A 15,808-nucleotide genomic window follows, 5' to 3' on the forward strand; every position below is an offset into this window, starting at 1 on the left:
CAGCTGTAGAATGAATTCAGCTGAATTGGAATTCTTAGATGTGAGAATTAAAGTAATAAATTACAAATTGGAATGTGAACTCTATAGGAAAAATACAGCAGGTAACAGCATCCTTCACGCTATGAGTAGCCATACAAAAAATCTGATCTATAGTATCACTTATGGGGAATTACTACGGGATGGAAGGAACTCCAGTTTAGATACTACATTTGAAAGTGAGGTTGAAGTAATGGTTAATAGATTTCGAGAAAGAGGTTACCCTCAGACGGTTATAAAAAAAGCCATAAGTAGGGTTCGACAAATTAAAAGGGATGATCTTGTGGTTGAAAAGTTGGATGATACCAAAAAGGAGAATACTAAGATAAGATTCATAACCTCGTATCATAATAGGGTTAATTATATCAAAAAGGCCTTCTTGGAATTCTGCCCAGCCCTCAAAACTGATGAAAATATAGGCAAATTATTGGATGACTATCCGGCCTTTACATTTAGAAGAAGTCGTTCCTTGAAAGACATGTTAAGCCATAGTTTAATATCCAGCAATGAAAAAGCAAAGTCTATCCAAGGTTTTTATTCTTGTGGTAAATGCAAAGCTTGTAAATACAGCTTCAATTGTAAGGAGGTGAACTTTCCAGGGACACTAAAACCATTTATAATACGAAAGCATGTTTCATGCGTATCGGATTACTGTATTTATGCTTTAAAATGCCCATGTAATAAATTCTACATTGGAAGTACAATACACATGGCGAAGAAACTTATTTTGGAACATGAGAGCAATTAGGAATGAAGACAAATCATATCCAGTGGCAAGACATTTCAAGGAATATCATGACAAAAATGTAAATAAATTACAATTTATGGTTCTTGATAGGATCACAATGAGAGTGAGGGGTGGTAATAGGACTTTGGATTTGAGAAAATTAGAATCAAGGCTGATTATCAAATGTAACACAATGGATCTCACAGGAATGAATCAGGATGAAGAATTATCTGTACATCTGCATTAACTGGTCGTGAAACTAACATTCGTTTTTTTTATATAGTATTTGTAATTATCATATGATTTATGTATGGTCATGATATCATTAATGTTTCCCCATTTCTATTTCTTGGCAGGAAGTTAGATTGATTACATAAAAGCAAAAGAGCTATTATATTGATAGAGTCCAAGGACTGTGTGAACGGTATGATTAGGAGGAAGTCCAATGATACAACAAGAGGTATGATCATTTAAGTAAAATATTATGGAGCTGTTGTAATTTGAAATAATTTTTCTATTTGAAGATGCATAAAAAGTAAATTGATTATAATTATTATAGGAAGTGAAAGCATATATAAAAGATTGTGTTTAAAAGATATTGTTGATTAGGTGTGGAAAATTAGGTTATATCCTTGGTAGTAGAAACATATTTCAATATGGCGGCCTTCAGTGCATGTATGAAATTTAGTCCGTTTTTTATGTTGATGTTCAGGGTACGATTTAAAATGGAAAGGGAAATGGGGCTGAGAATGTCTCTGTGAGCAAGGGAGCCTGAAACGCGTTAGAGAATTTGTTTTTGCGGGTTTTGTTTGTTCTGCCTGATTAAATTCATTTTTGATCGTGACAGCAGTGGCTGTAACATTGTCTTCTTTTTGAATAAGTAATTTGTTGAATTAAAAAGGGTTTGCGACCCTGTTACAGCCTGCCGCGTTGGGGCTGACTGTCTTGCGTTCTTTTTCAGATTTTATATATATATATATATATATATATATATATATATATATATATATATATATATATTTATTATATAGGAGTGGGGTCTGCCTGGCATGGGCATGACTCCCCCCCTGTAAGGATGGGGTACTTACCCCCCGGTCTGCCCCCCTGGGGGGGCAGAAATCCCATTGTATGCAGTAATATATATTTTATATGTATTTTTAATTTAAAAAAAAATTGGGTGAGTCTTTCCCACTCTAACATCAGGCCCCACTCTCACCACTGAAGCCTCAACAGTCTTTCTGCTCCCCTGCGGACTAAAGCATCTCATATCCCAATGGAAAGCAAGAGGACATTTGATTCTTTTAGGTTTTCATTTTACATATGGGCCAAGAGAGTTTGGCCAGCTCCCAGTATCACCCCACTAGGAATGGTGAACGACTGCCCTTTTGTGGCTTAGGTAGGATGCCAACAGGAAAAACCTACCAGACCCAGACAATTCTGAAAACCAGACATCTGGGGGGAGACCAGGGTGATGTGCTTCACATGCATCCCACACCATTTTCTTACTTCTTCTTTCTGTATTGTCTTCAGTTTTGTGTTTTCTCCCCATTGGCCATCTCGTTTTTTCTTTCTGTACTTTATCCTATCTTTTCTACCTTATATGCTTTTCCTCCCTCCTTTGTTTCTTTCTTATTATTTTCTTCCTCCTCCCCACTTTCTTTCTTGCACTTTACCTTTATTTATCATTTATAACTTTCTTCTTTTTTTTCTGTCTTTCCTCTTTTTTTTGCTCCTTTATTTTGTCTCGTTCATTTCAATATTTCTTTTTTCTTTCTTTGCTTTTTCTTTCTCTTTTTTATTTTCTTTTTTCTCCCTCTTATCGCTCCTTTCTTATTCTTCCTTACATTCTCTCATTTTCTTACCCTTTAATTTTCTTTCTCCTTTTTAATTCTCTGTTTCTAAATGTTTTCCAGATTCTTCTAATTCTGTTGTTTCTCTTTCCTCTCCTTTTATGGTTCCCTCTCTTCTCACTTCTCTCTTCTTCTTTTTTCTTCCTTTTTTTTTCTTCACTTCCTTAAGGATGTTCCCTTTGTGAAAGCAATCTATTCACACATTAATTTGTGTGATGATTACCTTCCAAGCATACACTGTGCAGGGGCAGTGGAGGGAAAGGATGTAATGCAGAGATATCTTTAGCTGTAGAGAGGTATGAAGTCTGCATTTACCTCACAAATGTATTGTTGCTAATAGCCTTAGGTAATAATGCAATTAAAATTGTTAAAAATATAACTTTCTGATTTCTTGCTTAAGGACATCAATCAATCGACTACAGGGCAATTGGCTAGACAGTGGATGCCTTTTATGGCCCTGGCTTTCAAAATGAGAACATTGCCATTGTATATATTACATGACAATAAGATCACAATCCTGAATGTGACAGTCCTCTCTTAATCTTAAACAAGAACATACAGACAAAACTGATCCTTGGAAACCTCACAGGTAAACCTTTTGTGTACAGCTCTGATGTCCCTACTGTGGTAAGCTCAGTGAGGCAGGACTGGGGTGTTCTAGGAGCAGGGTTTAATTGTCTTGGCCTTTGTGTTTCATTGTCAAATACCTATATTGAAAGGTAACTCAGGAAGGTTTTTAATGATCAGAAGTAGCTCTCACTACCTAAAGGCTTGGAGACCCCTGGTCTACAGAATAAAGAATGAAAGGCGGAACTACATGCAAAAATCAGCTTCAAGGTAAACACAGAGGAAATCAGACTCCGTAGCAATATAAAGAACTGACTATAATGAAATAACAAGGCAATTGGGTTTACATAAAACTTGAAAAAGCCCTAATATTCTAGTTGTTAATTAAAAAAAAGGCATCAGTTATTACCAAGTAACTACTGATCCCAATAGTGAGGGGGACCACCTGGTTGAACATTTTGGAAATGTTTCTTGTATCTTATAACTCTGATAGAAGAAATAGAAAAGGCTGCCCCTTTGCCAATAAACCTTTAAGATACTGACAAAGTAAAGAATAAGTTACTTACTTTTGGTAATGGCTTATCTGGTAGAGACAGTATCTAGTTTCCTTACCCTCGAGTTCTCCACTAGCGTCAGACTGGACCCACAAGATTTGCGTGAGCAGTACCCCTGCGCCGTTAGGTGATGTCAATTGGCTCTGCGTCCATTGTTGGCACCGGAAATGATGATGTGGGTCCTATATAGGCGCCAACACGGCACACTGTCAGTTTCTTTTCCTGACATTCTAAGCCAGAAGCACAGAGTCATAAGGACACTCACAACAGAAGTATTAAAAAAACTAAGGCTCTAAAAGGGGTGAAAGGGGAGTCCTGCCCCTAGAAATCAGTTCCCAGAGCAGGGAGGATGGGTGGGTTGTTAAGGAATCTGCAACTAGATATTGTCTCTACCAGATAAGGCATTACCAAAGGTAAGCAACTTGTTCATGTGATAGACTTCTAGTTGAAGATTCCTTATCTTTGAATAGATACCCAAACATTACCATCCCCGGAAGTGTGTCAGCAAACCAAGTTCATACTAGAAAGCCCTGCAGGACCGAACAGGTGAAGTGCAGCCAGTAGCCAAGGCAGTAGTGTTTGATAAACATGTGCAGAGATGTCCACGTTCCCGCCTAACAGCTGTCAAGGACCTGAACTCTGCATGCTAACGCAGTGGTCGCAGCTTTAGCTCAGATAGAATGAGCAAGCAAAGCCTCAGGAGGTTGCTTTCTGGCCACTGCATAGCAGATCTTAAAGCATAGTATGACCCATCTGGAGATGGTCCGCTTATGCACTGTCCGACCTTTCTTCGCACCCACATAACCTACAAAGAGTTGGTCATCCACCCTAAACTTTTGGCAGAAAGGAGGCCCTAGTGTGAAGTACCGCTTTGTAAGGATAGATAGAAAGGTAGGGTGGTTTAGATGACAATGCCTTCAACTCACTCACCCTGCGGGTGGATGTAATGGCCACAAGGAAGGCTGTTTTCAAAGTGAGAAGCCTGAGAGGGCAATTGTGAAGAAGCTCAAAAGGAGGGCAGAAATGTCAAAACCAATTTGAGACCCCATTGGGGCACAATGAATGGGGAAGGAGGGAAAAAAAAGGTTTAAGACCTTTGAGGAACCTATGTACAATAGGGGACTTTAAAAATAAGGTTGATCAGGCAACCTTAAAAAAAAAAGCAGAAATAGCAAACAAATTACCTTTATGAGTGCCTATCGGAGACCCCTGCTGGGCCAGGGAATGGATAAACAACAGGACCTCAGAGAGAGGGGTAGAAAGGGGGGTCAACAGGCTTCTCTGTGCACCATGCCACAAATTTCTTCTGATGACCGGCATATACCGTTTTGGTGAAGGGATGCCTGGCAAGATTATGTTACAGACTTCAGGAGGAAGTTCAAAAGCTATCAACTGTCACCACTCAATCTCCACGCAAGGAGGAGGAGAGTGTAGCGGTTCATGTGCAGTACCCACCCCTGATGCTGTGACAGAAGAGCCTCCCTAAGGGGCACTCTGATCAGACAATCGATGGACATGCTCAGCAGCTCGGGATGCCAGACTCTCCGGGCCCAGTCTGGAGCCACAAGGATTCCTTGGACATGGTCTTTCTTCATCTTCTTGCGAACTCTGGGTAGAAGAGGAATGGGCGGAAAGGCGTACAAGAGGCCTGACTTCCACTCGAGACATAAAGCATGTCAGAGCAGTTGTCGTCTTTAAAATGCCAAATCACAAAACTGCTGACATTGCACGTTCACTGCAGAGGCAAATAGATCTAACCAAGCTTCTCCCTACTGCTGAAAGAGACCTTGCGCCACCTCCAGATGGAGATGCCATTCTTGATTGGCCAGGCACTGATGGCTGAGTTTGTCTGCTTAGGCACTCAGAGACCCCACCAGATGTTGAACCACCAGGTATATGCACTGATGTTCCAGCCATGACCAGAGGCGCAGAGCCTCCTGAAAATGTGTCCATGACCCCACCCCACCCTGCTTGTTGCAGTACCACATGACGTTGGTGTTGTTCATTAACACTTGCACCATCGTTCCCTTGATAGAAGGAAGAAATGCCGGATCACACAGAGCACCAACGGGTTGATGTGGAGACAAGATGCCTCTGATCGCCACATCTCCCGGATGGCCACCTCATCCCAGGAGTGATGTGTCTCTCACTACTTTCAGATCTGGTTGCGGAAGGGACAGGGATCTGCCTCTGTCCCAATCTCAGCTTGTTAACCACCACTGCAGATATTGCGCAGTTCCCTCCGAGATCTGGACCTTGTCTGAGAGATTCCCCTGATGCTGCGCCCACTGGAACTTAAGGGTCTACTACAGAACCTGCATAGGCCATCTGGCATGTCATGCACAGGATGGTGGAGGCCTAGCAGCCTCTGAGTCATTCTCATCCAAATCCAGGATAGAGGCTGAAACATCTGTATCATAGCCTGAATATCCTGGACTCACCACTTGAGGGGATAAGTCCAAAACTGCACTGTGTCCAGAACAGCTCATATGTGACTTCTGCACATTTACAGCGAGCTCCAGGGAATGCAGGAGGCCTGCTGGTGTCTGCAGGTGGGAGACGGCAGCCAAGGGTGAGCTCACCTTCAACAGCCAGTCGTCAAGATAGGGATAGACTGAAACCCCTGATCTTCACCGATGAGCTGCAACTGCTGCCATCACCTTGGGGAACACCCAAGTGGCACTGGTGAGGCCACAGGGGAGCACAGTAAATTGAAAGTTCTTATGGCCTACCAATATCCACAAGTAACATCTGTGGGCAGGCAGTACAGGGATATGGCAATAAACACCCTGCAAGTCCAAATTCCATCCAAGCTCCTGGGTCCAGGGCAAGTAGGACCTGAGCCAAAGTGAGCATCTTGAACTACTACTTCTTAAGGAAGAGATGGAGGCACCGAAGGTCTAGGATAAGGCAGAGGCCCATGTCCTTTAAGGGGACCAGAAAGTTTCAGGATCATACGATCATAGGATGGTGGCATGGATGTAGGGGTAGTGTTGAAGGAGAGGGACGAACCCCTTTGGACTATCTGCAAACTACGACCATAGGATGATGGCACGGATATAGGGGTAGTGTTGAAGTGGAGGGACTAACCCCCGCAGACTATCTGCAATATCCACCTGCCTTGCGTGACGGATTGCCAGCTGAGCATGTGATGGCCAAACCTGCTGCCTACATGCCATGGTGGAGGAGATTCAGACTAGGAAGGTTTAAAGGCTGATGCAGAGCGTGGGGTGGGGTGTCGGACAGTCCTGTCCATGAGGTCAGTGGATCCCACACCCTCGCAGAGGCTGGGCAGCCCAGTAAGCCTAACTGATATAGATCCGAATAATGTTTCCAAATGCATTTTCACAGCTAATACTGACCTAATGAAGGGCAAGGCAATACTGCAACTTGTGCAAAGAACACTTGTGTAAAGAGATTCATCAAAAGAGACTTGCTTTCTGTCACTCACATAGTATTGACAAATAAAGCATTCAAAGTAATTTGTCTCTGTTGTAGGTTAAAGTGAAAATGGAGGTGATAGATACAAAAAGAAACAAAAAACAAGAAGACAAACCATCATATGCCTCCATTAAAGCACATCAGCCAAAGTCTGTATTAGAATGGATTATCAGAAATGGGAACACAGTAACTAACAGAATGGCTAAAATGGTTTGATTCTGGTCTCCAGCCGAGTTACATATCTATAGTTAAGATATATACCGTTCCATGCTTGCAAACACAGAAGATGTTCAAAGAACGGCTAAAAGTTCCAAATTCAACTTCAAGATTACATCTGCACACTTGACCTCATACAGAAAGTTCGTATTACAAACGTACTGATACGCTGAGTGTCACTATTCTAAGCCAAAACCACTTTTCACATATTGAGTAACTGAGTTACGTAACAATACTAATTTCATTCAAAGCACATTTTTAAGGTACTTGATTGATGGTGGTTTTGGTTACTCTTTTTTAAAGTATGGATTTTTCTATGTTTAATATTTTTGTAGTCTTATACTGTCTGTAATTGCAGTCTATAATTGTTAGGTCTATACTTTCAGTGTAGACCAAGTTCAAGGACTCTCCAAGGCACTGCCATATACACACTTTAAAATGCACTATAACATTTACATATTGCTGATCACTGTCACTGAATGGTCTCAATTACTATTCCTATGTGCACAACATAGAAATCCCTGCTTGGTCATGGATAATGAAAACAATAGAACCTGAGAGAGATAGACAACGTAGACGATATAGAAATCTTGCTTCCGGTCAGTGTGGAGTGCAAAGGTTTTGATGTCATCTAGTTGATCTACAAATTTTAAGATAACTGGGTAGGTCATATTATTGCCAAAGTACACGGGGCTGAGGCAGACACCCATCAGCAACCTTTGTACTTTCTCTTCTTCCTTTAGGAATTCTATCTCGGCCTTCAGCAAATGTTTGCTGTTGCAAAGACTGCTAAACATTAAGGGCAATTGGTGGAAAATTCTTACCTACCAGCATTTGCCACACCCATGAACATGCCCCCTTTTACTCATTTCCTTCATAAAAAAAACTTTTAAAACCTTCTAATTCTCTTAACCATATCAGGAGAACACATATCATTGCTAAAGACGATCCATACAAATGTAAGGAATTTGCCTCGGCTGGAGACTCCACTATTAAAAAAAATAAAAATGGTATCAAAATCCATTAAGATGAAATAAGACATATAAAAACAAAAACTAAATGTTATTTATAGCAGTCCATAAAAGTGTATTCAAAAGTAGGAGTAGCCTCTTTACAATGAGAAGCATAATAAGTGGCTGTATACATTACCGTGGTTTGTGTTTTCTTTTGCACAGCCACATGCGAACAGTCTTCTGCATTTTAATACATGCACTTGTTCGATACTGGATTTTGTTTTTCACTGAAATATAAAATGAAGATAACTGATAAAAAACGCCTACAATAAATGATGTATAATGTGTAGAAAAACACAAGGAATTATTAGGAAATATCGTAAGACGTACATAGGGTATATATTGAACTACGTTTTTTTTTTTTCATTCCCCTAACTTCTTTACTATAATGCATCTTAGAACATTCAGTTGTCATTATTATTAACAATGCAACAGGAAATTAGGTCTACCAAAGACACAAAATAAAGAACATACTAAATATTTGTCTGTTTCATGTGTTTATAGCCCTAAGCATTGGCGAGAATAGCATCTCTCAGCAACAGATCACCAATGGTCATAGGTTCATCTGCCCCCAAATATTTCTGCTATGGGTGTTTCTGCTCCAGGTCTCTATGAACTTGCCCTTAGGATAATCTTCTCTCTTCTCCTTTATCCAGCTCACCTTTTTCATCTGCCGCCCTTATATCCTTTAATGTTCGGAGCAGAACGCTAACAGCTGGGCAGCCGTTACTGTCATCCACCACTCATTCAAAGACTCCAGCGGGAGGGAAAGAAAGAATCCCAGACTGGAAGTAGAAGTGGTAAGATACCATCTCAGGTCTGAGTTTGCAAAGGTTGATGATCCATCGCCAAATGGTCTGCTTCTGCATCACCCTCCCTTTCTTGCCTCTGACATAGCCCATGAAGAATTGATCATCCACCCAGAACTCTCTTATAAGGTCAAGATAGAATGTCAATGCTGTTTTTGGGTCCAGATGGTGGAGTCTCTCCTGTTTGGAGGGGTCGAGTAGAGCAAAGAAAGTAGGTAAGGTGATATTCTGGTCTACATGGAATGAAGTCACAGTCTTAGAAATACAAGAGGCACATGTCAAGAGGACCAGTTTGTCCGGACAGAAAGCAATGTAAGGAGGGTGCATTGAAAGTATCTGTAACTCACCGACACTTCTGGTCAATGTCGCAGCCACTAAGAATGCAGTTTTTAGGGTCAAATGCCTGAGAGGACAACTGTGGAGATGCTCAAAGGTTGCACACATGGGAAAAGTGAGAACCAAACTGAGGTCCCACTGAGGCATTATGAATGGTGTAGGGGAAAATATAGGTTGCAGGCCTTTTAGGGAACAGTGTGACTTAAACAGAGACAGCTGGTCCAGCAGCCACAACAGTGCTGAGGTGGCAGAAAGGTAACCCTTAACTGTGTCCAGAGCAGAGCCCTGCTGGGTCAAGGATAATGAAAACAATAGAACCTGAGAGAGAGTTGCAGAAAGAGGATCAATGTTGTGGGAAGCGCAGCATGACATGAATTTGTCCCAACGGCAGGCATATACCAATATGGTGGAGGTCTGCCTGGCTGCCAAAACATCATAACAGACTTTAGGAGGAAGGTCAAAAGCTGTCAACTGTTGCCACTCAATCTCCATGTATGAAGGAGGAGAGTGTGCAGGTTGGGGTGGAGAACCCTACCCTGTTGTTGGGACAGAAGATCCACTCAAAGAGGCAGCTTGACTGGAGGACCGATGGTCATGCTCAACAGCTCAGTATACTAGACTCTCAGTGTCCAATCCGGAGCCACAAGAATAACTAGGGCCGGGGCGCTCCTAATCATCTTTGAGAACTTTGGGCAGAAGTGGTATTAGTAGAAAGGTGTACAGGAGACGGGGCACCACTTGAGACAAAAAGCTTCTCCAAGTCCCCTTGGAAACTCCAATGTGTACAACTGCTAATATTGTGCATTCCTGGAGGTGGCGAACAGATCTAAAGTTTTCCCCACTGCTGAAAGAAACCTTGCACCACCTCCAGATGGAGATGCCGTTAGTGATCCGCTAGTCATTTGTGGCTCAGTTTGTCCACTCTGACGTTCAGAGAGCCCACCAACCATGTTCAGAGACACAGGGCCTTTTGAAACAAGGTCCATGACTCCACTCTGCTCTGTTTGTTCACTACCACATGGTGGCAGAGTTGTCTGTGAACACTTGCACTCTTCAACTTGGAAGTCTATAGCTGCATTTCTTCAAGATGGCACACAGATAATACAATGCAGTTATTGATTTAAATGGGCTTAGGAATGTTGTTTTCTTTTCAGAATATCTTTCTACCTCCCATAGGTACCTGTAAATACAACACCTCCCAAACCTCTAACTCAACCGCTTATCTTTGCTTTTGCATAATTTTTTTTAACTGGGGACACTGTTGTGATTGTATGGAAGCCACGCTTCACAAAAGAAGCATGCCACAATGCACCCAAGGCATGTCCAACTGCCTGAGGAGGAATTTAACTTGATATAATGCATGTTGTTACACCGTGGAAGTTATCTTTTACATGCATAATATGTATTTAGAAGTATATACCCTTAAGCACATGTTTTTTCAATGCAATTTTAAGCATGCAATTATAAAATAATGTTAAAATAGTAATAAATGATGTTTTAAAAATATTTACACTATACAAACACATTAATAAAAAGAGACTTTTCCATTTTCAAATTACTACATGTAAATCCCTAACTTAAATTAAAAAGAACGTGAGCATCTGGAAATGTAAATAACACAAATTAAACATGTAAATATCATCACAGTTTATTTTGGATTAAGAATCCATAAAATGCACAGAATAAAGCACATAACGTGACACATCTCATTTCAGTTACAGTAGTTTCCGTCTATATACAAGTTAAAAAGATTTGTTCTAAAATTCCTAAAAGGGACTAAAATGAGATTCTAAATCTAACACATAGATATTCTGCTTTGCTTCAAACTAAGAGGAAAACGATGCCAAGAAATGCAGCCCTCCTAGTTCGAATAATGAATTTATTAAGGCACTTCCCAGATATCAAATAAAAGCACACAAGAATATGAACATCAGCATTTAACTTGAATGCAGTAAAACACGGTTAAATGCCAAAATACTCACAGCAGTTAAACAACGACAGGCATAAAAAGTGTAATACATCAACAATGAATATATGCAGTGAATATATGAACATATATATTCATATATGTATGTGCACAGCCAAGCTAGATAATTAGGAATAAAAATGCATCACCATAGGGATCGAATCCAACATCATCTTTGCTAACGTCAAGCTGAGGAACCCTCGACAGCTAAGACAGGAGAACCTTCCCCAAGGGATTTGTTTTGGGCAGTGCGTCCACCCCCAAATTGAATTCCTTCTGCCTCAGTGCCAAGCTTCCCCACCTTATATACCTTAAAAAACCCAAGAGGAAGGTTTTGGCAACCTCCCTTCGAGTAGGTTATGAAATTCAAGCACTGGCTGTACTCGGTCCTCATCAAAAACACGCAAAGGAATGGGTCCTGCCCTGATGCGCATTCCAGAGACAGAGGAGCAGTACTTTTCGTAATGAAAACATTGAAAACATTCCCAAGCTGAGACTGTCTTATGTCTACTGTCCACATCTCCCATGTTATGTTCTGGACAGTGCAACCCTGTGGTGGTGGGAAGAAGCGCAAACACATTCTATGTGGAAAACAAGCTTGGTGCAAAAAAAGCCATGCACCACCGATGTGACGGCAGGCACCTGAAGCGAAGCTAAGCAAAAAATTGAGTCAGTGGTCAAGATGAGTCTGTGGTTAAATAGAGATAGCATTACACTAGATTATCAAAGTAAATTTTGGTGCAATATCAGTCATATTATAGATAAGACAATAGCTGTTATGCAAATAACAATGGGATGCATAAAACCACAAACTCAGCAAAGTATTATATTGTGTGGCCTAGACTCAATCTCCATTACAGCAGTACAAATGTTCGATGGCCTGGTTCCACAGACCCATTACGTAGGATTCAAAGTTAAAAGATAAACACAATCTCTTTACAAGAAGGCAGTTGCCAAACATTTTTTTTACTAATTAAACATGCAGATTGTAGAAATCTGGCCACACTGACTGCGATCACCTCACCTCCCTCATATCAGATTGCAAGATTCATAATGCCGTCTTCTATCTCCTTACCCCCACAAGATCACACACTGGCATTACTCTGCCTTTTTCAGCGTGCGCTATACGCTGAACAAAATAACAAGAAATTGAAAACTGATTCAGGGAATTGGCAGCATGCAGGCATAAACTGCCCTTGTGTTAAATTCTTGGTATTCATTGTACGCTACCATTTCCAAGGCATTTTAATGGTGCAATTCGAATCGGTAAGACGAGCGATTCTTTCCTTGAACGCTTTTCATGTTATTCATTGTGCGCCACCATTTCTTGGCAGTTTCATGGTGGCATTCGAATCAGCAACACGAGCGATTCCTTCCTTGTAGTTAATTCATGATATTCATTGCGCGCTGCCATTTCCTGGCAGTGTCACGGTGGTGTTCGAATCGGCAAGACGCGCAATTCTTTTCTTGTGTATAAATAATGTCAATTACTGTGCGCTACCATTCTAAGACATTTCCTTGGTAGCATTTCGAGTTAACAAGTTGCGTGATTTACTCCTTGAATCTACATTGTGTGATTTCATGGTGCACAATCCTTTGTGGTGTTTTAGTATACATATAAAAACCTGCAATGTGCGCAATTTATTTTTCCCATGTTTTTTAGAAGAACACAACAAGATCAGAGTTCTAATGTTGTGTGTTCCTGATATGTATTCTTAAATTGGAGATTCATATAATTGTTTAGAAGTGTTTTTTCATGATTCGCATGCTAAAGAAAGTACTAGAATCTGAAAGTTCTATTTAACCTTTTCTTGTTTCCTTCCCAGGTATTCGGTCATCTAAAATCCTAGTTAGTTCTAGAACTATTCTAGGGTTATTCATGTTTTCAGAAATGACAAAGCTTAGAGTTGTAGCATGGTATTGATTTCATGAGATGTAATTTTGATGTTTAGTTTTAACCTCTTGTTTCCTACAGGTCTCCTTCCCAGCTGTTCCCTTCCTAATCCCCTTTTCCCCGCTTGTACTCCCTTAGACTCTGTGATGAATCTAATCAGAGTATTGGAGCTGTCTTTTGGTGGAAGTGTTGGGAACGTGCACAGACCCCGAGGATCTGGTGACTCTGACAGTTAGTCAAAATCCTTAAAAAAGTATTTTCTACATATGTAAGCTCCTTTGTGTCCACATGACCCCAAAGTTTGGCTCCATAGAGTGCTGAATATTTAGCTTTGGCCTTGTAAACCTCTAGAGCAGGTAACCAATTTATGAATTTCGTTTTTTTTTTTTGCTATTTTAAGGATCCCTCCTGTCTCTTGGGTCAGTTTGCATGCACTTTTACTTACTTACTTCATGCTTCCAGCTAAAGTTGTGTGACAAGGTAACCCCCAAATATGCAAAATTGTATACGTGATCAAGCTGCACATTCCTTACAGTAATATTTGCCTGGGTTGACTTGTATGAGTTTAGGGCCATGAATTTAGTGTTTCTTATTTTGAGTTCCAAGCCGTGGTCAGAACACAATGACAAGAAAAAATTAAGAATAGCCGGGAGCCCTGTAGGAGTTTTGGATACAAGTAACATGTTATCGACGAACAGGAGAGTAGGTATCTTGACTGAACCCAGCTTTGATGCATCATTGTTTGGAAAGTCAAGTACCTGCACCAAATTATTAATTAATAAAGAGAAAAGGGTGGGGGCCAGGATACAGCCCTGCGTCACTCCCCTTTCGATTTAAAAAGACAGTTTGCTCCTCATTCTTCCCGTATCTGCAAGATTACCAGCGTGCAGAATAATCAAGGCGTCAAGAATATTTTCAGGCACTCCCATGCAGTCTAAGACAGCCCAACTTTTTCCGGGGCACCAGATCGAATGCTGCCCTTTTCCTAATGAAACCATTTTCTAATAGATCGCACAAAACCTTAATAAACCCCGGGTGCAGATCTGAAAGGATGCAGTTATTTAAGGACTATTCCGTCAGTCTCACTAGAATCTGGCGGCAAAACATCTTTTGAAACCAGTCAATAATATCAATGAGTCTAAAGTTTGCTGGGTCATCTTTCCAACCTTTTTAGGGACTTGGAATAATCTCAGTGGGCTTCCATGATTCTGGTATTTTACCCTCCTGCATAATTGCCATGGAACGGGTATTAGTATATGGGACCCAGATGTCAGGTTCTGATGCATATAAATGTGCCGCAATGCTATCTGAACCAGGAGATTTTGGGGGGATTATTAACTTTATAACTTTGAGAGTATCTTCTAGAGAACTGCCTAGGGTAGTTCCCCATTTACATTAACAGTACCTCCACCCACCTCTACTCCTTCAGGATAAGAGTAGAGATTACTAAAATGCTCAACCCAACGTTGTGGATGGACACTACAAGCTACTGTAGATGCCAAGAACCAAGCACCATGTGCAATGATTCCCCAAAAGGCCTCTGTGTCACCTATTTTTGCTGCCAAAACCAGACCTAACCAAATACCAGTTTCCCTACTCATATCATCTTCTTATAGTGGTTCGTAGCCCATAGGATGGCACCAAAATCTTGTGATTTTATAGTTTTTAGAAGGGAGGATTTGGCTTCTTTACACTTTGTGTAATACCAAGGGTGCATTGTTGTCATGGCTTTTATCACTTTCTTGGGTGCCTTCTGAAATTGGTCACTTAGTCCATCTTGATCTAACATATCCTTCATTTTACCCAACATGTCAACTACTCTTGAGTAGACCTGCCTCAGAATGTCAGGATGGGCTTTGACTTACTCGCATTTTAGGGGTTTATTACTGTTGGTTACAGTCAAGTCCCTCAAGAGACTAGGTTTGAAGATCTCAGATCCTGGTCCTATGGGGGCCTGCCAGGTCCAGTTTACAAGTGTTATGATCAGCATCATCCCTTTCTAAGACTATCATATCCTTCATAAATTGCCACATATTCAGAGTTGGTATAATGTGATCAATCCTGCTGACATAGTTTAGCCACTTGAAAGTATGGGCTCTTCCTAATTTGATGGGGACCTACCATTGCAGGCTCACAATCCTTGTCTTAGTCTTATTCCCATTAAATGATTAGCTTGATACGAACTTCTCTTAGCTTTGGGAATACCTAGCTTTGGTATGTGCGATATGGTGTCCTCTTCAGCTACATTCACATCACAGTTGATCACAGACTTAAATAACACATTTAGATCACCGGCTACTATTACATAGGCATTATGCGGTAAATCATCCAATAGGTCATCTAAAGGTTTCAGTGTTGGAGATGTTTTATTCACATCAGTAGGCCTGGTATAAACATTA

At 40.9% G+C, this 15,808-nt stretch overlaps 1 protein-coding gene across 7 annotated transcripts in view; it reads right to left on the reverse strand.

Annotated features, from left to right (window-relative positions):
- The window catches only part of MYO6 (myosin VI), an 892,076-nt gene that overhangs the window by 234,150 nt on the left and 642,118 nt on the right, over positions 1-15,808 (reverse strand). For all 7 annotated transcript variants that reach the window (XM_069235652.1, XM_069235651.1, XM_069235650.1 and 4 more), the window contains exon 24: positions 8,541-8,631. In XM_069235652.1, the coding sequence (XP_069091753.1) occupies positions 8,541-8,631 (91 nt within the window). The remainder of the gene's footprint in view (positions 1-8,540; positions 8,632-15,808) is intronic.

Source organism: Pleurodeles waltl, chromosome 5 (genome assembly GCF_031143425.1).
Source record: "Pleurodeles waltl isolate 20211129_DDA chromosome 5, aPleWal1.hap1.20221129, whole genome shotgun sequence".
Classification (NCBI taxonomy): Eukaryota; Metazoa; Chordata; class Amphibia; order Caudata; family Salamandridae; genus Pleurodeles; species Pleurodeles waltl.